The sequence below is a fragment of the Myotis daubentonii genome, chromosome 6, assembly GCF_963259705.1.
Source record: "Myotis daubentonii chromosome 6, mMyoDau2.1, whole genome shotgun sequence".
Lineage (NCBI taxonomy): Eukaryota > Metazoa > Chordata > Mammalia > Chiroptera > Vespertilionidae > Myotis > Myotis daubentonii.
The window spans coordinates 98138862-98165956 of record NC_081845.1 but is presented as its reverse complement, the minus strand read 5'-3'; the positions used below and the strand labels follow the sequence as shown (position 1 = coordinate 98165956).

The window sequence follows — 27095 nt, the reverse complement described above, 5'->3', positions numbered from 1 at the left end:
GCTTTTTTAAAAATATATATATATAAAAAAAAAAACTCTTGCTGGTGCCAATCACACATGTGTTTCGATCTGTCATTGTCGGTCATGAATTTGGTTGACACTTCTATTATCGAGAAAGGGTGAATAGCGATATTAAAATATTTCTTCTAATTAATTTCCTTTCAATGTGCATGAATTCATGCACTGGGACACTAGTATAATGAAATTAATATACCTAAGTATGGGCAAAAGGATGCCACTCCTCCCGCCAAAAACAATGTTGAACTAGAACACGGAAAAAATAACAAACTCACATGGCACAGTGTATGAGTAACCCAAAGCCTGGAAATGCAATTTCATTAACAGAATTAAATATTTTTATTCATAAACAGCTTTTAGTACCTACACATTTTGCACTAATGTACATAGTGAGCAGCACAGATGTTCCCATAAAGTAGTACTTCTCAGCTTCCTCATGACAGACTGCGGACACCTGCCTGCCTTGTGCAGGGGCTGGTCCTGGAACGATGGCCCTGTTGACCTCACCAGTGCTCTGGGCATCTCCCTAACCTGCAGAATGGACAAGGCCAATGCGGCCCTGGCCCGGTGGCTCGGCTGGAGTGTTGTCTTTTTTTTTTTTTTTTTTTTTCCAGAGAGGAAGGAAGAGGGGGAGAGAAACATCAATGATGAGAGGGAATCATGGGTCAGCTGCCTCCTGCACACCCCCTATTGGGGACCGAGCCACAATCCTGGCATGTGCCCTTGACCGGAATCGAACCCGGGACCTTTCAGTCCACAGGCTGACCTCTATCCACTGAGCCAAACCTGCGAGGGCTGGAAAGTTGTCTTGTATACTGAGGTTGAGAGTTCGACTCCTGGTCAGGGCACATACCCAAGTTGCAGGCTCAATCCCCAGTCAGGAGCATATGGGGGCAGCCGATCAATATTTCTCACATTGATGTCTGTCTCTCCCTCTCCCTTTCTCTGTCTGGAATTCAAAAACATATCCTCTGAGAGGGCGGGGGGGACAATGGGGCAATAAGAACACATATGTAATGCCTTAATCAACAAAGAAAAAAAACACATCCTCAAGTGAGAATTAAAAAAGGATGGCTGCCCTGGCTGGTGTGGCTCTGTGGTTAGAGTGCCAGCCTGTGAACTGAAGGGCCACGGGTTCGGTTTCCAGTTGAGGGCATGTCCCTGGGCTGCAGGTTCAATTCCCAGCCTGGTCAGGTGTGTGCGGGAGGGAACACATTGATGTGCCTCTCACAGCAATGTCTCTCTCCTGCTCCCTTCCACACTAAAAAAATCGATGGGGAAAAATGATCCTTAGGTGAGCATTAATAACAAAAGATGACCAAAGCTAAGTCCTAGTTCCAAGCGAGAGCCAGGATAGAACTGTTTTAGGAACACAAGGCATTTTAGGGAAGTCCTGTTAGTGCTACCATGGAAACAGGAAAGCCCTGTGGCCATACAGAACTCAAAGGGGGCCTGAGAACGGAAGAGTGGCCCTGTGGCCAGTGTGGCTGGAGACGCTCCCCTGGCTGTCCTAGGGCAGTGGTTCTCTGTCCCAGCGGCAGCACCCGGAGTCAGCTGCGCAACTGGGAACGGGGGTGCCCCGGAGCGTATCTCCGGGAGGAGAGGGTGTCCCCTTGACGTGGAGTGACTAGTAGAGCCCTCAGAGGAATTAACACGAAAGCCGAGGCCTGAAGGAGGCGAAGGAGTGAACCAGATGAGTGGGGAGAGCCTTCAGGGGAAGCACCAGAATGTGTAGACACCTAGAACCTGTATAATGTTACTAACCAGTGTCACCCCAATACATTCATAAAGAAGTAAAAAATAAAAACAAGCTGGAGCCCTGGCGAGTGTGGCTCAGTTGGTTGGGTGTCATCCCGTGCACCAAAAGGTGGCCGGTTCAATTCCCGGTCAGGGCACATGCCCAGGTTGCAGCTCGAAACCCAAGAATATCAATAAAAATTTGATCAGTGGATAGAGCATCAGCCTGCGGGCCAAAGCATCCCGGGTTCAATTCCAATCAAGGGCACGTACCTCAGTCGCAGGCTCCTCCCCAGCCAGGGCCCTCGTCAGAGCGCATGCAGGAGGCAACCAACCCATGTGTTTCTCTCACATCGATATTTCTCTTTCACTCTCACCTAAATATCAGTGGAAACTATCCTCGGGTAAGGATTAAAAAAAAGGGAGTTTGCCAAGCAGCAGCAAATACGTTGAGTTAGTACTTAATTGTACTGGGCTGAGGTGGTAGGATTTTATAATTTTTTTAAGAGAGAAAAGGATAAACATTTTGTTGACCCACTTATTTATGCATTCATTGGTTGCTTCTTGTATGTGCCCCAGAAATAGAACCCTCAACCCTGATGTATGAGGACAACACCCTGAGCGACCCAGCCAGGGTGGATTTCCCAGGAACAGAAATGGGAGAACTGTAATGCTGACAACTCAGAACTGGAGATGGAAGGGTTGAGAGACATCAGAAGTTGAATAGGATTTGGGGGTTGGGGGTGGAAGCAGAAAGGAAAAAAACCTAAAGGGGAGAGAAGTGCCTGCAGGGTTTCATGGTCCATGGGTTTGGTGAAATGGATGAGCGTGCAGCCTCTCTCCCTGCCTGCATTGCTTTTTGTTAATCCTCACCCGGGGGTATTTTCCAAGTGATTTTTAGAGAGTGTGAAAGGGAATCGGGGTGGAGAGACAGACACTGATGTGAAAGAGACACAGCCACTCCTTACTTCCCACACTTACCCTGACCAGGCCCGGGAATCGAACCTGCAACCCCAGTACGTGCCCTTAGCTGGAAGTCGAACCCACTGCCCTGCGGTTGTGCGGCTAACACTGGCCAGGGCAGGAAGTTTCTGTGGAGACTTTGAAAGGAAAATGACCGACTCCTCTTTAAATTATAATGGGCAACGTGAAGCTCGCTCTAAAGGCTCTTTGGCCTGTTGGGGGCGGGAAGGAGGTGAGAAGCAGGCACTGGACGCGCCAGAAGGAAAGACACTCAAGTTAAGTGGGCCCGTGGATCGACATGCTTTTTCCCTCGAGCTGTGCACCTCGTTGGTATTTCACCTTTAGATTGCCTAAGGGCACAGAGCAACGGTGGGCTGGCTGCCTGAGCTCCCGGCACTCCCGAGCCTGGACAAAGGGAGGAAAAAAAGGCACTGCTGGCCTCGCTAGATGTAAATATGGCCAATCTTGAAAATAACAGCCAAGAAACTTGTAGGGCAGTGACTTCATTTTCCAGATCAGCAACACTAGGGAGCTTGTCAGAAACATTTTGGGATCCATCCCAGATCTACTGAATCAGAAAATCTGCTGCTCACCCCACCAACCTTACTTATTTTTAATGTTTTTAAAATTTTATTTTAGAGAGAGAGGGAGAGAAACATTGCTTGGCTGCCCCCATGCATCCTGACTGGGGATTGAACCCACACCTGGGTATGTGCTCTGACTGGGAATCCATGGGCTCCAATCTGTCTTCTAACGGGCCCTTCAGACATTCTGGTGAAAACCACTCTTCTCTCCACCCCAAAATGTAATGTTCTCCTAATTTCTAGTTCTAAGAATAGCAGATTTAGCCCGGCCAGCGTGGCTAGGTGGGTTGAGCGTCGACCTATGAATCAGGAGTTCATAGGTCACGGTTCACTTCCCGGTTGGTCAGGGCACAGGCCTGGGCTGTGGGCTCAATCCCTAGTAGGGGGGCGGGATGTAGGAGGCAGCCAATCAAGGTCTCTGTCATTGATGCTTTGCTCTCTCTCTGAAATCAATAAAACTATATTTTTTAAAAATAGCAGACTTAAGTAACTTCTTATTCAAAGTTAATTCTATCCCTCCATGTTCTGGTCTCCAAAACCTCCTGTCTCCCAGGAATCTTATCCCATCACCTAGGCCCTGATTTCACACCCCCCTCAACGAGGAAGCTGGGTCCTAGACCTCCCGTCCCCTCGCAGCAGGCCATTTCCTCCAGCTCCGCAGTCACTCTTTGCAAAGAGAGGTCTACACTTTCCTCTCCCCTGGACCGTTCTCAAAACACTGCTCATGGATTTCTCCTGTAGCCACTCCTGCTCCTTCCCAGAGCACTTCACAGCTGGCAGGCCCAGCCACAGGCTGTCCCGGGCCTCACTGCCTTCTCCAAGAATGCTGGTCCTGGGATCTCCTGTGCAGAGCGCATCGCATCAGCATTCTCACTTAAATCAACTATGACTTGAAGGTAGAGCTTGCTAGCTCCACGAAGGTTTGTATTCATGCACCTGAAACAGCTGGTAATGGCTGGGTTTTGTTTTTCAAGGAGTCCAAACACATCAGGGGTTAAATAAGCTGCTTCTCTCTCCACTGTTTATTATTAATGTACAAAATATACAAAACCAAAAGAAAAAATACTCATCCTCAAATCCATTGTGGCTCTAACCCAAGACCTTGCACAAAACCCAACCAATCCACTGTTTTCATAGAAAACAACTGATACGAGACGGGTGAAAGAGAGGGCTGTGTAAGGGCCAGTGTGTTGTTGAATGCACCCCGGACGGTGCCGATGGGGGCTCAGAGGTGGCCGCACTCCAAGGTCCCAGGTGGGGACAGGAAGCATGTGCACTCCCAAGGCGGTGCATGTAGTGTGACTGTTGGGCCCGGGGTGCCGGGCTTCAGTTCATGCACAGCCGGTCTCCCTGAAGTGTCTGCTGCCAGCAGGAGCTGTGTGCGCAGGGTAGACCGCCACCAGCCGCCGCGATGCAGATGCAGCCACAGCGCTCACAGAAGGCTGCCTAGTCTGACCTCGCTGAGAAGGGCTCAGGATGTGTCCAGCCGGTGTGCAGTGGGAGCCCTCTCAGCGGAGTGGGATAGCCGATATCCCCTTTTAGCATCTCCCCACCCCGAGGAATGGTGGTCTTGGCTGGGATGGTCGGGAGGGCAGCTGATCCCACGTCAGAGCTCCGTGCACGGGGAGGGCTGGCACGGTCAGGTGCCCTCAGCATGAGAGGGAACGCTGGAAAGGAGCTGGGCTTCCAGGGCACGTCTTCTCGGGAAGTGAAGCCAGTGTCTCCGAGCCTCCTCTTCGCAGGCAGGGCAGAGCGGGTCTCGCCCTCCCGCCTGGAGGAGCGTGTACACGGGGTGCACCAGTGATCAGAAACCCCAGGACTGAGCAGGGGGCACTGAGGAGGCCGGCTCCTCCTCAGCTGGGGACGGGACAGACGGGCCTCACAGAAGCCATAACAGTGTGGGGGGCAGGCGGGTCCTCAGGGCAGGGGGGGCCCGTTGACCCCCGGGTGGTAGAAGGCACAGCTGTCCTCATAGCGGCAGTTGCCCTTCATCATAAAGTGTCGGCAGACAGGGCGGTTGGACATGTCTGAAAAGAGGGTGGGCGGTTAGGGAGGAGACGCTAGGTCACCACCACCCTCGCCACCTCCACAGCCATGGAGCCAGAGAACTTTCAGAGAGAGAGCCCGGGGTGTGGGGAAGGGCCGGGGTAGGAACAGCCACAGGCTGGGACAGGCGGCCTCAGGTTCAGCCTAGCACCCCGGGTAGTGACAATCCCAGTCATACAGGGGCAGGGCTCATCCTCACCTCCTCCATGGCTGTGGCCGCCATCGTGCCCTCGGTGGCCCCCTCCTCCGTGGCCAGGGCCATTATGGCCACGGTGCTCATGAGGAGGTGGTCCTCGATGATCATGGCCTCGGTGACCAGGGACATCATGAGGCCGGTGGCCATGGGGTCCCCCATGTCCAGGACCTTCGTGGGGGCGATGTCCGCCATTTCCACCCATGCTCCCACCAGGACCTTCATGAGGACGATGGCCGCTGCCACTGCCCATGCCCCCACCAGGGCCTTCGTGGGGACGGTGTCCTCCACCCATGCCCCCACCAGGGCCCCCTCGTCCGTTTGGGGGTCCTCCTCCAGAGCGACCTCCTCTGGCTCCTCGAAATGGAGGAGGAGGGGGAGGAGGTTCATTTCCCCCTCGACCACCACGACCTCTATGGTATGGTCCAGGTCCAGGTCCAGGTCCAGGTCCCCCCCGCATCGGGCCACCCCGCATGGGGTCAGCAGGGCCATCCCAGAAGGGATCACCACCCCGGGGAGGGGGTGGGGGACCCAGGAGACGTGGACCCACTGGCCCCCCAGGGCCTCCAGGGCCTCCATGGGGACCTGTTAGGAAAAAAAGGGAGACAATGTTACACTCAGAGACTGCTCCCTCCCACCCTAAGCCATCTCCCCCCCACCCTACGCCACCTCCCTGCTCCTTCTGGTCAATCCTACACTATTACCAGACCACAGGTTAGCAGATAAGCCCATTATTCCAACACCCTAGTCACCGCCTACCTGGCATAGGTCCCCCAGGGCCAGGGGGGAAGTGCTGCATTCCCTTGGGGCCCCCAGGGCCTCCTTGTGGGAAACCATTGGCTATTGGGCCGGGGCCTAAGAGTCCATGCGGCACTGTTAATGAAAAGAGTCCAGTAGTCAGCAAGAGGCTTCTAGCAGAGTGACATCCTTCCCACTTACGGGTGCCCAGGGATCCCTGAAGACCAGCGGGCAGGGTCTCATCTCCATCCCATCCCCACGTCTGACCACGACTGCATGCAGCCCAGCTCTGGCTGGCCCTGACCTTACCCAGCATCTGCTTGATCTTGTCTGAGTAGTCTGGTTGCTTCAGCAGTTCCTCTGAGGGGTGACTATTTGGGCTACCCTAGAGAGCAACAGTCCTCATTAGCAGAGAAAGGGAGAGCCCAGAGGAGGGGCGCAGGAAGAGGAGGAGGACTGGGGTACGGGGAGGGGCGTGGCCAACACAGCAGAAACGAGGATGAGGGCTCATACCATGATGGAGGTGAGGATCTCCTGGACACTGATGCCTCCTCCTCCAGGGCCCTGGGGGCTCTTCCCAGCACCCATGCTTCCCATAAGATTGGCCAGAACAGGAGGCAACTTGGAGCCTCCTGCCCCATCAGGTGAGCCACCGGCCTCCCCAGGCTCCAGGGTCTCAACATACGGAGTCTCATCCATCGAACATTCCTGAGAGCAGAGCAGAGCAGTGAGGACACCACGGAATGAAGGGAGTCACGCCCAACAGCTGCATCAGCATCCATCACAGCCCCGTCGCCACTTCACACTCACCTCGTCCAGGGGGATGAGCTTCGGGGGGACGGGCTCGTAGGGTTCAGGGTCTGGCTCGTGAGGGCTAGCGTGAGTGCGGGGGGGAGCAAAAAAAAGAATGATGGTCAGATTATTGATCCAGGCCCTCGAATTTCTTCCTAACCTCCACCCTCTCCGTAATCAACCCAGGGCAGGCACCCCATTCCGCTCACCTTTCCTTGTTCAGGAAGAGCTCCTGAAGGATTCCTTTCTCCCGCTCAGCCTGGATGTACCGCTCCTGGCTGTTGCTTCCAGGGGTGACAAGAGGTGAGGGCAGAACCAGGGGCCGGGGGCACACCCACGGCACCTTCTCCTCCATGTTGTCATGGCTCAGACGCCGGGCCGTCTCAAATGCATGTCTGTCTGACAGTATCTCTCGCTTAGCTGCCTCGCCAAAATCCTTGATCTTATTCACATTTACTATCGGCAAGGAGGAAAAAAGCAAGAGGAAGAGTAAGCACAACCAGCTCTTTGAAACGCTCTGTGCCCGCCTATTAGATAGTCAACTCGACTTCTAACCTCGTTCAGTTTCATCCAGTTCAAAATAGAAGTATTCCCTCAGCTTGCCCTCCTCAGGCCACGTCACCGTCTTCCTCTTCCTGCCTTTCCGCGTCAGCTGGCTGGGATCGCCAGGACTCTCCACTGGTTTTGCATCCAGAGCTCCTGGCTCCAAAGAGGCTGTAAGCAGGAGAGGTTTCAGATGCAGGTCCTTCCCCTTGGGAAACCCCCGAGCCTGGCCCAGCCACTGGACTGACCTGCGTCCAGCAGCTCTGGGACCTCCACAGGGGGAACTGGGGTCCCTGGACGGTCGGTGTCCATAGCCTCAGGAGGTGCTGGCTCTGGGGAAGAAGGTTTGGCTGTGCTTGGCTCGGTGCTTGTTTTCCCTTCAAATGGGCTTGGCTATTGTGAAAGGAAAAGAAGTTAATGAGCTGACCGAAAAGCTAAGGTCAAGGCAAGGCATAGTGCGGGGTCTGGGGCAGTACCCCCAACAGTTCATATAAACGAAGATCTATGTCAAACACTGCCAACCGTCACAAGTCTGCATCAGACAAACTCCTTTTGCCCTCCCCAACTCCGAGCTGCAGGGCCCTTCTTTTTTTTAAAGTGTTTTTTATTGATTTTAAGTATGTTTTTTATTGATTTTTTACAGAAAGGGAGAGGGATAGAAACATCGATGAGAGAAACATCGATCCTGCACACCCCCTACTGGGGATGTGCCCACGACCAAGGTACATGCCCTTGACCAGAATCGAACCTGGGACCCTTTAGTCCGCAGGCTGATGCTCTATGCACTTAGCCAAACCGGTTAGGACTGTTTTTATTGATTTTAGAGAGAAACATCGATCATCTGCTTCCTGCACACCCTCTACTAGGGACTGAGCCCACAACAAGGTGCCCTGACCAGGAATCGAACCAGCCACCACTGGGTGCATGGGACTACCACCTGAGCCACACTGGCCAGGGCTCCGGGTCCTTCCTTTGACTTTACCTTTACACCCTGCCACGCCTACCACCCAGGGCCCATACCTTGGCAGCTGTAGGCGACAGCACCTTCTTCTTCTTCTTAATTTTGATGCCTGGAACAGGGGCTGAGTTGAGCGCATCCAGGAAGCCCAGGCCCTCCATAGCTACAAAAGGAAGAAGCATAAATGGAACCATCATACCTCCTTTACAATCCTATTCCTATAGAACCAGTCTGGGCAGTAAAGTGGGTCTGGGCAGACCCTGCCTCAACCTGGGACACAGTTAGCTCAAGGTGGCCAGGAAGCATATGGACAGGAAATTCCTGACATTATACTCTATTTTTTAAAATATATATCTTTATTACTCATTTCAGAGAGGGAGAGAAAGAGAGATAGAAACATCAATGATGAGAGAGAATCACTGATCGGCTGCCTCCTGCACACCCCACACTGGGAAATGAACCGTGACCTCCTGCTTCATAGGTCGACACTCAACCACTGAGCCACGCCAGCCGGGCTATTCTCTTCCTATTAAAGGTAGGCAAAGCCGTGGTTTTGGATATGAACTAGAGTTCAGGCACCTGACAGAGCCGGCCCTGTGGACATGACAGATCACCCTGCCAGCTGGGAGTGCCCCTAACACAGTGATGGCGAACCTATGACACGCGTGTCAGAGGTGACACGCGAACTCATTTTTTTGGTTGATTTTTCTTTGTTAAATGGCATTTAAATATATAAAATAAATATCAAAAACATAAGTCTTTGTCTTACTATGGTTGCAAATATAAAAAAATTTCTATATGTGACACGGCACCAGAGTTAAGGTTTTTCAAAATGCTGACACGCCGAGCTCAAAAGGTTCGCCATCACTGCCCTAACCAGTCAGTGAAGAGCACACCTCCCACCTCATCTCTCAGGTCACTCCTAAGTAACCCTATGAAACAAGCTTCAGAGGTGCAAAAATTAAAGGGCACCAAGAAATGAAAGGAAAATGGAACATTAAAGAGAAGGACCTCCCCCCCGCCCCCATGCATCCCATGAAGAGTTTGCCCCCAAATTCAATCCATTCTGACTCACGCTGTGGCGGGATGATCTTCACTTTGATCTCTTTGGTGGCATTGGGTGTTGTGTTGAGTGGCTTGTACTTCTTCTCTGCATGGGGAGCTGTGTCTCCTGGGGCAGCTGCTGAGCTGTTAGAAGAGGAACTGTCAGGAACACGGCCCTTCTTTCTCGTGGCCTCAGACCCAACCCACTCAGAAGCCCAGCACAGTCCCTACCTCTGACGCTTGAGGGGAATGGGCTTAAGGTTGTATTTGTCAGAAACCATCACTGCGCTGGCATTCTTCTTCACAGGCACCAAAGATGGGGTCTCCAGCTCTAATCCTGGGGAAGAGACATGGGGTGGGGTTGAATTCCCACCCACCCTCTTGACTTCTTTTGTTGTTAAAGATTTTTAGTTGATTTTTAGAGAGAGGAAGGGAGAGGAAAAGAGAGAAACATCAATGTGAGAGCAACACATCGATCATGCCCCCTACTGGGGGATCCATCCCACAACCTGGGCATGTGCCCTGACCGGAAATCAAACCGGTGACCTTTTGGTGCACAGGACAATACCCAACGAGCCACACTGGCCAGGGCCACCTTCTTGACTTTTCCTCTCGGTTCATCCAGCTTTGTAGAATCCCCTGAGCTTCTCCCGCGAGTCATCCTCTTTTCCCACATCACAATCCAGCAATTCCACCAGAAGGCCCTGGGTGTGCACATGGCCACAGACCCTCCCCGGGGCCTGCCAGCAGCCTCACCAGTGGAGCGGAACTTGGCATGACTGGGCGCTGTGGTTCGAAGAGACTTAGGCTTCTCCTTCTTCTTCTCTGGGGCCTCCTCAGCCCGGGGCTCAGCCTTCACCTCGGTTAAAGGTCGCTCAGGGGGCGTGGTTCGACCCTTTCCCTCTTCTTTTCGCTTTTTCTTATCTTTTTCTGCTGTGGAAAAACAAAGTAAAAGATTTTATTGAGATCAAAGAGAAAGACTGTCAGGTAGCGGTGAAGCAGGCTAAAGACACTGGAGCCACATCCCATGGGAGATAGATCAATACGGGGACAAAGGGCCTGGGAGCTCACCAGCAGGCTGGGCACTGCTCTGGGAGCGGATGACAGCCATCCAGTCGCTGACGAGGACGGAGGCCAACTTCCGGAGCTCTGAGGGGACAGAAAGAGGAAATGCCTAAATAACTTAAAATGTTATCTGTCCAGTAACAGAAAATAGAGATATCTGAACATTTATTATATTATAAAAACTACATCACTGCTTCATATATACAGGGTGGGCAAAAATAGGTTTACAGTTGTGAGTACACGAAAGTTTATTCTTGTATTATTATTTACTTATTATTATTATTATTTTTTCATTATATATTTTTATTTTTTTTATTTACTTTTTATTGTATTATTTATAAATCTTTTACCCACCCCTATATATTTCCTGTAATTGTTACAACTTGAAAATTTTTTTTTAAAGAATGGTGTATTGCCTGACTGGCGTGGCTCAGTGGTTGAGCATCAACCTATGAACCAGGAGGTCAGGGCACATGACTGGGTTGCAGGCTCAATCCCCAAGTAGGGGGTGTGTAGGAGGCAGCCAACCAATGATTATCATTATTGATGTTTCTATCTATCTCCCCCTCAATACATTATTACTTTTAAAAATATATTTTTATTGATTTCAGAGAGGATGGGAGAAGAGAGAAATATTGATATGAGATCGTAACATTGACTCACCTCAATAGAAGCATAGAGATTAGTCACAAAATTAGGAAGTGGCAGAATGAATATATATATATACTCTTCCCTTTCTGTTAAAATTAGAGAAAGGAGCCCTAGACAGTTTGGCACATGGATAAAGAGTCGGCCCTCAGACTGAAGGGTTGCAGGTTCGATTCCAGTCAAGGGCACGTACCTCAGTTGCAGGCTTGATCCCCGGCTCTGGTCAGGGAGAGTGTAGGAGGCAACCAATTGATGTCTCTCTCTCACATCGATGTTTCTCTGCCCTCCTCCACCCACTCTCTCTCTAAAAAAAGAGAAATCAATAGAAAAAATATCCTCAAGTGAGGATTAACTAAAAAAAACCCAGAAACTAAAATCAGGAGAAAGGTAGCAGAGTTCAAGTATCTGAAGGGCCACTAGCTTCTAAAATGAACAGCATTGTTTGTGTTGTCCTGAAGGTGAACTTAATGCAAAGGACGCTAACTTAGCTTCATCTTACAAAAGACTTTCTAGGCAACCTTTTTAGGAAATCAATTAAGTATATCAAGGATGAAAAAAGAGCTGAAAAACAGACCAATTTAGGTTTGCAGTTTATCTAAAGAAAAAAGAGGTCAGAGAATTTTAAAGAATAGAATTTGTTGCTCTTTCTTTTTGTACTCGGCAAATAACATCTCTTATCTATGGCATCTCTCTTCCTGACAACATTTCCACTTTTGGACTCATTTAATAATGAGACTGTCATATTAACATGAAAACCTAACTTTTCAAAATAGTCACACACTGGCAATTTCTGTACCTAAGGCAAGCTGAATCCCAATGTATTCCCAATGCAGGAAACCCCTAAAACCTTTTCAGAGCAATTGAGAGTATGGTCCAATGAGACTTCACTATAGTCGATAAGTACTAATTTCTGTATCCAAAGGAAGTATAAGAATAATTAAATCTATATTCAAAGAAGGCAGAAATATTTAGCCAGCCTCGTACACCTATGGACAAGGACAGTGGGTGGGGGGTATAAAAATCCCAAGAAAACAGGGACAATATATCTGACACAGAAGGAACAACAGATGTGCAATGACTTAATGGGCTTTCTGGGATATATATTATGCTATAAATTATTATTACAGACTAGAGGCCTGGTGCACAAAATTCAAGTACTCAGTGGGAGGGGGGTCCCTCAGCCCGGCCTGCACGCTCTTGCAGTCCGGGAGCCCTTGGGGGATGTCCGACAGCCGGCTTAGGAGTGGAACTAAGCCGGCAGTCGGACATCCTTAGCGCTGCCATGGAGGCAGGAGAGGCTCCTGCCACCGCTGCTGCGCTTACCAGCCATGAGCCCAGCTCAGGGCTTCTGGCTGAGTGGTGCTCCCGCTGTGGGAGTGCACTGAACACCAGGGGGAGCTCCTGCATTGAGCATCTGCCCCCTGGTGGTCAGTGTGCAGCATAGCAACTGGTTGTTCTGCCATTTGCTTGATTTGCACATTAGCCTTTTATTATATAGGTTACTCTGACATGTCACAAAGATATTGAAGTATCTAAAAGGACCTAAAAACTGGGAATTAATACAACTAAAATAATTGAAAGGTAGGGGCCCTGGCCAGTCTGGGTCAGTTGGCTGAGCATCAAAAGGTCACTGGCTTGGGGGTACAACCAAGATGGCGGCATAGTAAACAACTGAACTTGCTGCCGCGCACAACCACATTGAAACTACAACTAAAAGACAAAACGAATATCATCCAGAACCACGGGAAGGCTGGCTGAGTGGAAATTCTACAACTAGAAGGAAAGAGAAAAATGTATTGAAGCGGGTAGGAGGTGCAGAGGTGTGGAAGTGTGGAGGTACAGAGGTTTGCGAAAGGGGGTGGCAGCTGTGTACGCTGTTGTCTTTTTCAACCGGGAGGGAGATACAAGTTCCTGACTGCTCTGAACTCCAGTTCCAGGTGAGAATTTGGGGACCCAGACTCATATGGAGAGAAACTGGACTGTCTGGCATCGGGCCGGAACATGAGGGTGGCTTTCTCGCAGAGGTGCTTGCAGCGGTCATTGTTCCTGCACGGGCCCGTGAGACACAGAGAACCAGGGACCTATCTGGGGGAGGGCCGATGGCCAACCATTGCTGTTTGCAGGGCGCCGTGATTCCCTGAGACCACGACCCACCCAATTTACAATCCCACCCAAGCTGTGTGCAGAGGTTTTTGCATACGAATGGCCTGGCCTTTCTCCGCCTAAAATCCTGTCAAACTGCAGCTGGCTCAGAGATCCCAGAGCTTCCAAAAGAAGGCCTACGGCTTGTCAGCAGCCTGCATTGCTTCACAGCTGCGTCTCATCTGGGCACCTCCAAACCCCAAACAAGGAGGAGGAATCTGCAGATCGCTCTGCAGCTCCTGCTGGGTGGCCTCAGGCAGTGGCTGACTTTGCACCTCCTTGGAGCTCCAAGAGCCAGTCTACCCAGTGGTCAGAGTGGGACCATCCAGATTACAACTCCTCAGATCCATAAGAGACACACTCTGGGGCAGACTCAGTGAGCGCCAAAGCCCCACTGAAGCAAGTCTTGCCCCAGAAGGGTGTCTCCAGCACAGAAGTTCTCCCACCGTAGACACAGCTGGTCCTCACAGCCAATTGGCCTGGAGGTCAATTCCTCCCAGTGATACAGCAATCAAGGCTTAACTACAACAAGACTGTGCACACAGCCCACAAAGGGGTGTACCAAGAGTGTCCAACTCAGGTAATTAGGGAGGGTGAGCCACTGGGCCCTATAGGACACCTAGCACACAGAGCCACTCTATCAACACAGGCAAGCAGCCAAAATGTGGAGACAAAGAAACAGGTCACAAATGACAGAAATGGAGGAAAGCAAACTACTGGATATAGAGTTCAAAACCACGATTATAAGGCTACTCAAGAATCTTATAGAAACCTCTGAGAAATTTAGTGAGACCCTCAAGAATATGAAAAAGGACCAATTAGAAATTAAACATACACTGTCTGAAATAAAGACTTATACAGAGATCCAACAGCAGACTAAAGGATCCCAAGAATCAAGTCAAAGATTTGAAATACGAAGAAGAAAAAAACACCCAATCGGAAAAGCAAAAGGAAAAAAGAATACAAAAATATGAAGATAATGCAGAGCGTCTGGGACAGCTTCAACCATACCAACATCCGAATTATGGGGGTGCCAGAAGAAGAGAGAGAGCAAGATATTGAAAACCTATTGAAGAAATAATGACAGAAAACTTCCCCTACCTGGTGAAAGAAAGAAACTTACAAGTCCAGGAAGCGAAGAGAACCCCAAACAAAAGGAATCCAAAGAGGACCACACCAAGACACATCATAATTAAAATGCCAAGGGCAAAAAACAAAGAGAGAATATTAAAAGCAGCAAGAGAAAGAAAGTCAGTTACCTACAAGGGAGCACCCATAAGGGAGTGGCAAGAAACATTCAAAGTGATGAATAGCAAGAACCTACAACCAAGAGTACTCTACCCAGCAAAGCTATCATTCAGAATTGACGGTCAGATAAAGAGCTTCTCAGACAAGAAAAAGCTAAAGGAGTTCATCACCACCAAACCAGTATTATATGAAAAGCTGAAGGGTATTCTTTAAGAAGAGGAAGAAGAAGAAAAAGGTAAAGATACAAATTATGAACAACAAAGTGACAACAAATACATATCTATCAACAACTGAACCTAAAAATCAAGTGAATAGAAAATCTGATGAACAGAATAAATTGGTGAATAGAATAGAATCAGGGGCATAGAAAGGGAGCGGACTGACTATTCTCGGTGGGGAGTGTGGCGGGTATGGGAAGAGACTGGACAAAAATCGTACACCTATGGACGAGGACAGTGGGTGGGGGGTAAAGGCAAGGGGTGGGGTGGTAACCAGGTGGAGGGGAGCTATGGGGGGAGAAAGAGGAACAACTGTAAAAATGTGAACAATAAAGATTAAAAAAAAAAAAAAAAAAGAAAGGTCACTGGCTCGATTATGGGTCAGAGCACATGCATGTGCTATGGGCTAGAACCCCAGTAAGGGGGTGTGCAATAAGCAACTGATCAATGTTTATCACTATCTTCCTTCCTCTCTCTCAAGGTCAATAAAAACTTATTTTTTTTAAAAATATATTTTATTGATTTTTTACAGAGAGGAAGGGAGAGAGATAGAGAGCTAGAAACATCGATGAGGGAGAAACATCAATCAGCTGCCTCCTGCACATCTCCCACTGGGGATGTGCCCGCAACCCAGGTACATGCCCTTGACCGGAATCGAACCCGGGACCCTTGAGTCCGCAGGTCGACGCTCTATCCACTGAGCCAAACCGGTTTCGGCGTATAAAAACTTATTTTTAAAAGAGGAGAGTTCAGCTGGCGTGGCTCCATAGTTGATCACTGACTTAAGAACCAGGAGGTCATGGTTCGATTTCCGTCAGGGCAATTTCTACCCAGACTCTGCCCCACCCCCAGCCTTCAACACACTATTATCTGTGTCCCTGAGCTGTCTGAATTACACATATCCTCCTATATAATAAAAGGCTAATATGCAAATTGTCCCCTCGATCGGGAGTTCGACCAGGGGGCGGGGCCAGCTGGCCAACTGCCCGCAGCTCCCCCTCAGACCTCCCCCCGGCTGGCCTGGCCCTATCAGATCCCACCCATGCACGAATTTGTGCACCGGGCCTCTAGTAAGCATGTAAGGTCTTTGGTTAATCTCTTCCCGCCGCCCCTCCCCTTCCCTCTGAGATCTGTCAGTCTGTTCCATGCTTCCATGCCTTTGGACCTACTTTATTTGTCAGTTTTATTTTGCTGATTAGATTCTATATATAAGTAACATCATGTGATATTTGTCTTTCTCTGACTGGCTTATTTCACTTAGCCTAATAAATCCTTTATCTTAGAACGTGTTCCCAGTGTTTTCTCCTCTAACTAAAGGAATTTCAGAAAGGCTGGCCCAGGCCTGGATGCTCCCTCTACACCAGGGGTGGGCAAACTTTTTGACTCGAGGGCCACAATGGGTTCTTAAACTGGACCGGAGGGCCGGAACAAAAGCATGGATGGAGTGTTTGTGTGAACTAATATAAATTCAAAGTAAACATCATTACATAAAAGGGTACGGTCTTTTTTTTTTTTTTTTTTTTAGTTTTATTCATTTCAAACGGGCCGTATCCGGCCTGCGGGCCATAGTTTGCCCACCAAAGGGCCAAAGCCTCTTTCTGAAAGGGCCTCATGCACCGCTCCCTTTAGACCAAGAGCAAACCTTACCAGGGGATCCACTCTGCTAGTATCCCGCTCACTTGCGGGACACTAGGGTCTTGTGTTCCTGATTTATGCTGTGAGTAAAATCTTTGGGCCTGGAACCCTTGGGTACACACTTTTTTTTTCTTTAAACAAACAAACAAAAAAAGCCGGTGATTTTCTGGAGCCAGGTTTTAACTTCAAGCGAGAACTGTGTGGCCATGGCCAGGAGCTCCAAAACCCCTTTGTCTTAGAAAAGAGAAGAATCTGTTGGTATGAACTATGTGATATACTCCAGGAGCTGGGGTGCTGCCCATGCCCTACAGGAAGGGGTCAAATGGCAGAACATTATATAGAAAAAGAGAAGTCAATGATGATACTTTTCCCCAAAGAATTTTAAGTGTATGACTTTTGCACCATATTTTTAAAATTTTAGTTATTGACTAGAGAGAGAGAAAAGCATTGATCTGTTGTTCCACTTATTTACACATTCATTGGTTGCTTCTTGTATGTGCCTGACCAGAGATCGAACCCACAATCTTGGTGTATTGGGATAACGTTCTAACCAACTGAACCATCTGGCCAGGGTGCACCAAGAATTCTTAAGAATCAGCTTATAGCCAAGACCTGTTTGGCTCAGTGGATAGAGCATCAGCCTGCGGACTGAAAGGTCCCAGGTTCGATTCCGGTCAAGGGCATGTACCTTGGTTGCGGGCACATCCCCAGTGGGGGGTGTGCAGGAGGCAGCTGGTCGATGTTTCTCTCTCATTGATGTTTCTGACTCTCTATCTCTCTCCCTTCCTCTCTGTAAAAAATCAATAAAATATATTTAAAAAAAGAATCAGCTTATAGTCCTGGCTGGTTAGCTCAATTGGTTAGAACATTGTCCTGGTACACCAAGGTTGCCGGTTCTATCCCTAGTCAGGGCACATACTAGAAACATCCAATGAATGCATAAATAAGTAGAACAACAGAACAATATTTCTCTATCTCTAAAATAAAATAAAGATTAAAAAAAAAAAAGAATCAGCTTCTGGTTAAAGCATGGTACCTTATCTTACCCTCAATAGTAGAGAAATTAATAAATCCCATTTGAAATTGAGATCAGTAGACAGGGGACGGGGGACAGGTTAGAGCAGTGGTTCCCAACCTGTGGGTCACGACCCCTTTGGGGGTCAAATGACCCTTTCATAGGGGTCGCCTAAATACATCCTGCATATCAGATATTTACATTACGATTCATAACAGTAGCAAAATTACAGTTATGAAGTAGCAACGAAAATAACTTTATGGTTGGGGGTCACCACAACATGAGGAGCTGTATTAAAGGGTCGCAGCATTAGGAAGGTTGAGAACCACTGGGTCAGAGGAACTAAATTTTCAAAAGGAAGAGAAAAGCAAGAGGAAGTACAAAGAGTAAGGAAGGAAGGGACAGTCCAAGGATGGGGACAGACAGGGAATTGAGTGTAAGTAATGGAGGAAGGCCCAGACAGAGGAAGGCCTGGCCCCTACCTTCATCCTCACTTGACTTGCTCAGTTGCTTCACCAGTTTGGCTGTGTTGTTCTATGAGAAACGGGGAACAGCAGAAAGATAAATGCCAGGACAGTAAGGCCACTCAGAGTTAACAAGCCCCCAAACCACTCACAATCTTTTCATAGTCCCTTAACAGTGACTATGTGGGCATAGTCTTATTTAAAAACCTTTGTGGGTGCCGAAACCGGTTTGGCTCAGTGGATAGAGCGTCGGCCTGCGGACTGAAGGGTCCCGGGTTCGATTCCGGTCGAGGGCATGTGCCTGGGTTGCGGGCATATCACCAGTGGGGGGTGTGCAGGAGGCAGCTGATCGATGTTTCTCTCTCATCGATGTTTCTAGCTCTCTGTCTCTCTCCCTTCCTCTCTGTAAAAAATCAATAAAATATATTTAAAAAAAAAAAAAAAAGAAAAAAACCTTTGTGGGGGCCCTCGCCGGTTTGGCTCAGTGGATAGAGCGTCAGCCTGCGGAACAAAAGGGTCCTGGGTTCGAACCCGGTCAAGGGCATGTACCTTGGTTGCAGGCTCTTCCCTGGCCCTGGCCCCAGTCAGGTGCGTGCAGGAGGCAACCAATTCATGTGTTTCTCTCACATTGCTATTTCTCTGTCTTCCACTCTCCTTAAAAATAAATGGAAAAATATCCTTGGGTGAGGATTAACAAAAAAAAAGAAACACACCTTTGTGGGCATAGTTATATCCTTAGAACAATCCAGTTAGGTAGATACAATTATTCCCATTTGATAGATGAAAAAGACTGAGGCTCAGAAATATGGAGTGCCCCAAGGATACACACCATTTGAAGGAGATAAACTGAACCAAGTCTTCTGATTCCAATTTCCTATTTTTCCTACCATTCTACCTCACAGGCTCAAGATACACAGCCTCCTCAGAGTCAGTGTTAAGTGTCTCATTTGTCAGGCTCAACCAAAGAAGAGGCACTGAGGTAGGAAAGGCAGAAGGTACCTGCTTGAGATGGTCCACGGTGAGTGGTAGGTGCTGTAAGGTCAACAGAATTTGCTGCAACAGGGGAATGTTGTTGGTCGTCTTTGAATACGTCAACCAATTGTTAAGAAGCTTGTAGCCACCAACATCAATAAACCTGTAGGCAGGCAGGAGGAGAATCTGATGCCCTTCCTGGATTTTGGGAGGATCACATCCCACACTTCTCGTTCCCCACCAACAACCCAGGAACTCCGTCGCAGTCACCCAGATCCCCACTTACTTGACCAGTATTTCTGATGACTGGGTCTGCAGGAGAATGTTCAAGTAAGTGCACCGACTCACCAACTTCCGTGCCTCCTTCATCAGGCTGTAGGAAAGGGGCAGGTTAGGAACGGAGCAGCCACAGAGCCCCTCTTCTTCCCACGGCAAAGCCTCTAGCCTGTGAGAGCACCTGCACATCCCTCCTCACTTGGGCACATGGCCTCTAGGAGGATGGGATGGATCCAGAGTGAAATGAAACCCACGGGAGGATGGAAGAGAACTTGGGAGACACTGAGTCTCTGATCTGGGGGCGGTGAGCATCGCTGCTCCCCTAACACACAGGCCACATCTGATTCTGCTCGCAGGTAAAACGTCCCAACCCTCAACAACCAGCCTTTAGTGGCCTGTCCAGGACGGGCTTAGCCATTTGCTCCCCCTTGGAAACTTAAGGATCCCTGAAGGAAATGACAGTTTGGGGATGTGAAACCTGACCAACCCAAAACAGAACCAAGAATTCCATCACCTGGCTCCCTGCTTCCTTCCTTCCAAAGGGTGACTCCCTTGGGACGGTGGATATCCAAATATCTCATTCCATTATAGCCAGGAACCAAGGGCTCACCTTTTCCTATCACTTATTCTAAAATTACTGGATTTCAATCCTATCCCACTGACTTTCCCTTTCCTCTCCAGGAACACCTCGGCCTGCCTTAATTACAACACACAATATCCTCCACCCGCAACGAATTTGAAAAGGACAGACTCACCTGAAGATCTTGGAAATCCCATCCGCACTCTTGACTTCCCCATCTCGGTTAAGGAAGCTATCCAGGCCCTTGAGAAGCTCTTTGGGGTCTATGGGACCCGAACCCATGATCGAAGTTTCTAGGATGAGGACAAAACAACAGAATAAATGGGCGGCAAGGGCAGTGCCACTATGCCCTCTAATAAATTCCATTTACACATTTGATAAAACATAGTGATGAATTATTCAATTTATGTTCAACTACACTCACCATTTTTAAGAAAAATCAACAGAGACCATTGCCAGCACTGAGCAAACAGCCCTGGCAAGTTAAGCACGGCTACGACTAAAGGGAAGACACCCTTCTCTCCCCTCCCAGGTACAGCCTTCCTAGGACAGCTGAACTCCATTAGACAGTATAGAGCTGACACATTCCTCTAACAAAATGCTCAATTCTCAGAGGTATTTTTCCTTATGAAGTCCTGTCTCTCCTTCATTGCTGGTAAATCTGGTTTCAAAACAAAACAATACTGTGACTTGGTAAGAACTGGGCCAATCTTGGGTGTCGGGCTAAATGTGCTAAAAGTAATCGATTCCTTTTTATCTTAGCCCACAAGTGGCAGAATATGCGCTGCTTGCACCAGTCGACAATCTCGGCTAAAGTGATAGGTGACAGAGGAGAAACAAAACTTGAAAACAGAACCTTTCCTCAGGGGAGGTGTGGGTAGCTCCCAGAAATGGAGACAAATGGATGCAAAGGAAACCAAGCAGGTCCTCCTAAGCCTTAAATAGATCGTCTCTCATTAACCAAACACTGCACAGGTTTTTATTGGTTCAAAGAGCAAGGTTTGTGGTTTCAAACACAAAGATGCAGATCTGACACCCTATTCCCAACCACCTCAAAATCATATCATTATTCAAGATCTCTAAGAAAGGCCTGAAAGAATAAAGGTAGAAGCTGGGAAAATGCCATTAAATTTTAAGAAGCTAGTTTAGACCAGATTAGAAAAGGAGTTAAACTGCTGATAAGGGACAGAGAATTGTGAAGCAATTTCTAGGCTAGAAACCAAGTTCCAGAGAGGAAGTTGAGAATCAATATGGTTCTGATTGGTATTTTTTATCCCCAAAGCCTTGAAACACCGCTGAGAACCATAAAAGAAAGCTACCTCAGTAATATTTGCATTTGGGAAATGAAGTTAACACACTGGGTGGGAAGACAGCAAGGGGCAGCCCACCTCATGCACACTGCTTCTAGCACAGCTAACAGACCAGCTCCCTGCAGCAGTGTGGGGAAATCAAGGTTCTACAAAGCAACTATATTTTGTGCAGAAAGAGAAGTTTTCTTATAATGCAAATTAGTTCTCAGACAAAAACACACACAACAATCTTAACCTTGAAGTCCTTCCAACAAAAAGGCCAGTAAATTTTGAACTGCAGAGGTCCTAACCACCTAGGTAAGAAAAGGCAGAAGCAGGGAGGAGAGAAGGCTGGTTCCTGAGATCATAAACTGTGGGCTGAAGAGGGGAGGGAGGTAAGAAATGCTGAGGGGAGCAAATCTGGGTTAACTGTGCTGTGACTGCCACCCTGGGACCTCTACAAGGACAGCAGAACCTGAAGTCAGAGGGGAAAAAACACTGACGTAGCATACCAGGTAAGATAGAAGTGCTCAGGCCAAATCCACTGAACTGTGGTGGTTCTTATAGAGACAAACACAGGGATAAAGGAATTTTTCCCATGTAATAATATACTATGTGATATATACACTATAAAGGTATATAGATACAATAAAGGGAAATATAAAACAGATTTCCCATCTACTGGAGACTGAAAAAGCAATGAACAAATCTAAATAACATTATCAGCAACAACATAAATACAATTTGACAAAAAGCCTTCAATTAAACTAACATCACTTCAAACCAGTCCTCCCTGAATATAGCCGACCCCACTTATTTGAGTCAAACCCAGAGTTGAATATACCTCACCATGGAGAACTCCCCTTTACATATTCAACTATCAGTTAAGCCAATAGGCCTGCTACCCTACTTCCTTCAGAAACTATAAAAAAGTTATCACCAGAGTTAAAATGATCCTTCACGTAAGAGGGCGGGAGACAAGAGATCCATTAGCACAGCGCTAAATTCTGTCCAGCGCCTTCTGTTTGGAATGGGACCCAGGAATTTTCCCATTCCCATTCATAAAAAGCAAGAATAGTCAAGAGAAGCTAGGAGACAAAGCAATAAAAATGTTAAATATTCACTTTTCCATTATTTTCCTCTATTATATTTTGGAAATACAATAAACAAAACTAAATTTTGTATCACAAGCACCAATCTTGTGATTAAAAGGTGAGTTTTCTCATGATAACTTTCCTACAGGAAGATTAGCTTTTACTCATTTAATATTAAGGACTCTGTGTCTGACAACCTAATTTCCCTCTTTGGAATTCAGTACATTTTGAAAGAAGTCCAAGATATTCAAGTGGAAAGGAATAAAGAACCTACATTCTTGGCACAGGCCTCCAGTAGAAAAGGCAATGAGCTGACCAAGGGAGGAGCCGTGACCAAGGGTCATCACATTACCTAGTCATATGGAGACTGCAATGGAAGCTTGAGTAAGTTTTCTGGAACCAAAAGTAAGCCAGCACATGACATACTTTAATTTCCGTGACGGCAGTACAAGAAGTGGCGGGGAAGCACACCCTGGCCTATCTCCACCTGGTCCTCTGCTGGGCTTTTCTTATGGAGGACGCTGCGGGCAGAGACCTCCACACGGATACAGGCACTGGGGAGAGGTCTGCTGTTCTTGCCAGAGATACAGTTTACAAGTCCAGAACTAACACCAATTCCTGCCTCCAAAATGAGGTATACTTGAGGGTTATTTCATTACATAGGGTGAAAAATGTTTAGCTTTGGCTGTTATTCCATTCCCATCACCAATAAAACAGAACTTGATTGGTTCAGGACAAAAATTCTATACAAGTCAAGTCCTTTTTAAAACAACCACAATACTCTTTCAAGCAAAGGAGGAAGGCCTTTCCCTTAACTTGGAGGCTTGAGCATTTTTGGAAATGAAAATACTTTGTACTTAATCCCTTACATTCCCCTTCCCTTTGGTGTTTGAGGCATTACAGCATGACTCAGCAGTGGACTGAATGATGTCTCTGGTGATTCCCAAGGTTGTACCTTTTTCCTAAGTAGTAAGCCTCTGTACCTCAGTCATTTTGAAAACCTGGGTACAGGAGCTCACCAAAAGCTTATTCATAAAATCACCACCCTACCCCATCCCCACAGGAAAGGGTTCCAGAACAGAACTTTGGCCACAATCTACAAGGATCAGGTTCTCTGGAAGGATGCGGCTCTCTAGAAGGCTTTGTTTCCCATCTCCCATGTTAATGAAGATTTTATTCATCTCCTGCTCACTAGAGACCAGGAACCCCAGTGGCAAATGTTCAGCTCCCAAGGAAGGTATGCTGCAGAGGCATATGGCAAACTGCTTAAAAGATAAAAAAACTTGTGGTCAATAGACATGTGGAAGACACATCCCTCCCATCCATTCCAGAAGTTTAATAATTTGGGAATTCACACCCAGTAGAAAATTAGCCCTGAAGTCTCACCCAAGTCACCATGGCAGTTGTACAAAATGACTTTCCAGTTCTGCCTAGAACCATGATTCAATGTAGGACTTTAAAAAAGTAAAAGTATATGGAGATTGATAAAGATTTGACTTTGAAAAAGTAGAAGGAACAGGACACCAACTACCAACCTCAGGGCATGGTTTTTCCATATGCACCAATTGCTATAGCACTGCATGAGTTGAAAACGAAGACATTATTCTCCCATTTTAAGGAATTTCTTTTACAAAGTAAGGAAAGAAATTTTTAAAAAAGGTGGCTCTTGGGAATAAAAGAAACGAGGCTGTGAAACGTAATACCAGAAAGGTTTTGCTTACCAGAGACCGTAGCTTGAATGCCCCTGCCTTGAGTTTACAACTGTTCATCCCAGTACCAATGTACAGGAGCTAAGCAACTGGAGAACCTGATACGGCGCGGAACAGTGCAGCCCCCGGCGGGGCCATGAGTGATGGAGAAGAAAGGCCTGCAGTGCCCACTCCCCCGGGTGCCCGTTACACAAGGCGACCCGCCGCAGGAGCCCAAGGCCGGGGCCTGCGCAGCAGTGGCGTGGCTGCCATTCGGCCCCATCTGCCCGTTACTTGCACAAGCCCTGCCTGTCTCCAGGCCCCCAGGCCCCCTTTCCTACCCCTGGCAACTAGGTGGGAGTACTTCCAAGCAGTTGTGATGAGTAAAAGGGGAAAAGCATCAGGCTGTCAGTTAAAAAAACTAGAGCTGCCCAAGCGAATGAGCAGCCTGAAGACCTAATTCCTGTGAGCTTTCTTGCCTTTTAAAATAAAGGCTTTAACAGACAGTATTCTACAGAAAGGGCGAGGCCTGCTCCTGGCTCGGCGCCCTGAGCGCAGAAGGCACAGGCTCAGGGGCGGGGCTCCGACTGCCTCGGCCAGCACGCCCCTCCCCGCGCTTCCGGCGGCGGGCGGAGGAGCAGAGGCAGGGCGCCATCTTGTCTCGGAGCCTCCGCAGGCCCCGCCGCCCTGGTCAGGCAAGAACACTGGGGGGGGAAACACAGTAATAGTCCTATCCCAGTCCCCCATCCCGAAGTCTCTGACCTATTTTGAATAAGAGCGTGGTGAAAGTAAAAGCAATTAAAATATTAACAATTTTATGCGGGGAAGCACTAACTTGCAATTGAGGTTCAACCTACCATCGACCACCCCCACCCTCCGAACAAAGGAGGGGGCCTTGGACCCTCAACGGACAGGGTTGAGGACAAAATGGGAGACACAACCTGCAACACTGCTTGGAAGACAAAAGGACAAGGAAAGTCGCCATATTGAAGCAGGGAAGGAAAAGAAAGCCTTTAACGACACAAATCTCCTAGAAAGCTAGCATTCAAGTGCACTAAATGGCTTTAAAAATTATACTCCTGAATTCCACATTTCCCAACCTCCCCACCCTCTATTCCCATCAAAAAGTATCGTTAAAATGTTAATCTTTTGCTTTTAAATAACTTATGCAATCTCCAACAATTACAAAACATTTAAACTATTATCTTGTATGTACTGGCACTAAGATTATATTTTGTCCTGAATTAAGTGTCTTGCAATCTTTATTTCTAGATTGCCACCTACTTTAGCCACAAATATACCCCAAGCACATTACATTAAATTGAGAGGATTTAACAATCTAAGTCACAGCCAGCTAGTACTTGTGCCCATCTCCTTACCCTGCAATCTTTATGTACAGATTGCTTATTAATCTGGCAAATTGAAAGGCGCCCTGCTCGTCTCACACACAAAGAAGTGGGCCTCCGGAGCACAAGATTCCCCCATTTTTGTATGTGAGCTCATTAACCCTTTGGAGACTGCTGCCGAGGGAGGGCACCCTCCGTACAGAGCACTTGGCGCGGGCAGTCTGGCAATGGCTGGATTGCGAAGGGTTAACCGTCAAATCCTCCCTCGCTGGCCTCCCGCCTGCAGGGCAGGGCGGGCAGGTGGCAGAGAACGAGGCTTGGAGCCAAAGGCCCCTCTTAGTGGAGATGGACCGGCTCGGTCCTTCCTCCAGTTCTCTATTTTGTTCTATGGTCTCATTTCTTCCTCTCATTATTTTTGGTTTCACCAAGGGAAACGTTGATTTCTTGTTGCAAGGCTCGTTTTTCAAAATTCGACACTTACTATCCAATTTTTTTGCGACGTCAGCACCTCGGGCTCAGGGGGAAGGGGGTTAAAATTTTGGAGAAAAAAAAAAAATAAAACCACCAACCAGAACCCAAAACTCTATTTGGGGGGCCTCATTAGGTCAAAAAGTCTTTTAAAAAAAAACAAAGGCCAACTCAGCATTCACCCCCCCCACCCAACTCCATTTAGGGAGGGGGGGGTCATAAAAAAAAGTTCTGAGTTGATTAAAAAAAAATAAACGCTGGATAAGTGGACCTGGGTGGGTTTGGGGAGGGAGGGTGGTGGATTATTTTTGCAGTTATGTGGTGACGGTCCTTCGGCCACAGATTTCAAGTCCCAAGCAGCGTGGGCTGGTGGGTGGGCAAAGAAGTGGGAGAGGGCAGAAGACAGTGGTTGGGCTGGTGGCTGCGGTTCCCCTTTCCCCCCGCTCAGGATCCTCTCAAGGGCTTAGATGTGGATGCGGCTCGTTTCTTTTTTCCTGGTGGCCGGCCTGTCTTTCTCCGTGAAAATTCAAACCTGGGATAGAAAGAACACAAGGGGAGGAAGAGGTAATCAGTACGGGCTGCTTTTTAAACACACCCAGACGACCGCTTTCGCGGTCTCAAACACCTCCGTGTCCAGTCCGGAACTTTATATAAGCCGAGGCTCTTAAGGAAAGCCATGCCAAATCCGTTTCCCAGGCCAACGCTCTCAGTAAAATCTTAACCCCCAACCGACAAAACACAAGAACTTACCTCTAAACGAACCCCAGAATGGCGGCTGTCCGCGCGGGCGGAGCCTTTTATATCCGGACACCACCCAATGCGCCCAAATGTGTTAGTGCGTTTCCCTTGTCGCGAGACATTGTGCGCGAGGCGTAAATTCATTGGTTAACCCGAAAGACAACGAACTAGCTGATTGGCTATCCTTCCTTCACCTTCGCTCAGCCCACTACCCACTTCCCGTCACTCTCTGGACATTTTCCCGCCTCCTCCTGAGGAGGCGGGACGCGCGTGCGCATAACCGGAGAGACTAGCGCCTCCCTTTCCTCTGCCTTCACCACTTCCGCCCCCGAAAATATTTCTCATCCTTGGTTGGCGGAACTGGGCCGGCGCATGCGTACTGTGGGAACCTCGGCCAAAATCGCCTTCAAAATTGCTTAAAAGGCTCGCTCTAAGTATAAGACCTAAGAATCGTCGTGACTGGCTCATCAAAAACTCAGTTTTGACGCCGAATTCCACTGTGACGCAGTTGAAATTAGCGTCTCCCCATGACCCGCCCCCTTCTCGCTTCCGTCCTGACGCAAGCGCGTGGCTGCCGGCCGCACTGCGGCGGG

The 27095-nt window shown here is 48.3% G+C and overlaps 1 protein-coding gene across 7 annotated transcripts; it reads right to left on the bottom strand.

The window, feature by feature from the left end:
* Window positions 1–4289: 4289 nt before the first annotated feature.
* PPP1R10 (protein phosphatase 1 regulatory subunit 10) lies at window positions 4290–26629 on the bottom strand. 7 transcript variants are annotated; one of them, XM_059702148.1, is made up of 20 exons: window positions 26515–26629; window positions 25778–26296; window positions 20055–20172; window positions 19310–19396; window positions 19051–19186; window positions 18070–18121; window positions 10688–10765; window positions 10373–10546; window positions 9848–10004; window positions 9648–9760; window positions 8635–8735; window positions 7863–8007; window positions 7627–7785; window positions 7281–7527; window positions 7090–7153; window positions 6793–6987; window positions 6589–6664; window positions 6301–6414; window positions 5548–6126; window positions 4290–5329 (listed from the first exon to the last, which is right to left on the bottom strand). In XM_059702148.1, the coding sequence occupies exons 3-20, from the start codon at window positions 20159–20161 to the stop codon at window positions 5220–5222; spliced, it is 2694 nt and encodes an 897-aa protein (XP_059558131.1). In that variant the 5' UTR covers window positions 20162–20172; window positions 25778–26296; window positions 26515–26629; the 3' UTR covers window positions 4290–5219. The 7 variants fall into 7 exon arrangements, with proteins under 7 accessions (XP_059558131.1, XP_059558130.1, XP_059558133.1 ...); XM_059702147.1 differs by having other exon boundaries at window positions 10373–10549; window positions 26515–26628; XM_059702150.1 differs by having other exon boundaries at window positions 9848–9953; window positions 10373–10549; window positions 26515–26627.
* Window positions 26630–27095: the final 466 nt, after the last annotated feature.

Bases quoted from the DNA above. Each gene is read 5' to 3' on its own strand.
- PPP1R10 (XM_059702147.1), bottom strand. From the start codon at position 20,161: ATGGGTTCGGGTCCCATAGACCCCAAAGAGCTTCTCAAGGGCCTGGAT. The intron at 19,187-19,309 runs GTAAGTGGGGAT...GCCTGCCTACAG, and splicing joins TCATCAGAAATACTGGTCAA to GTTTATTGATGTTGGTGGCT. The intron at 10,766-18,069 runs GTAGGGGCCAGG...CTGTCCCCTCAG, and splicing joins CAAGTCAAGTGAGGATGAAG to AGCTCCGGAAGTTGGCCTCC.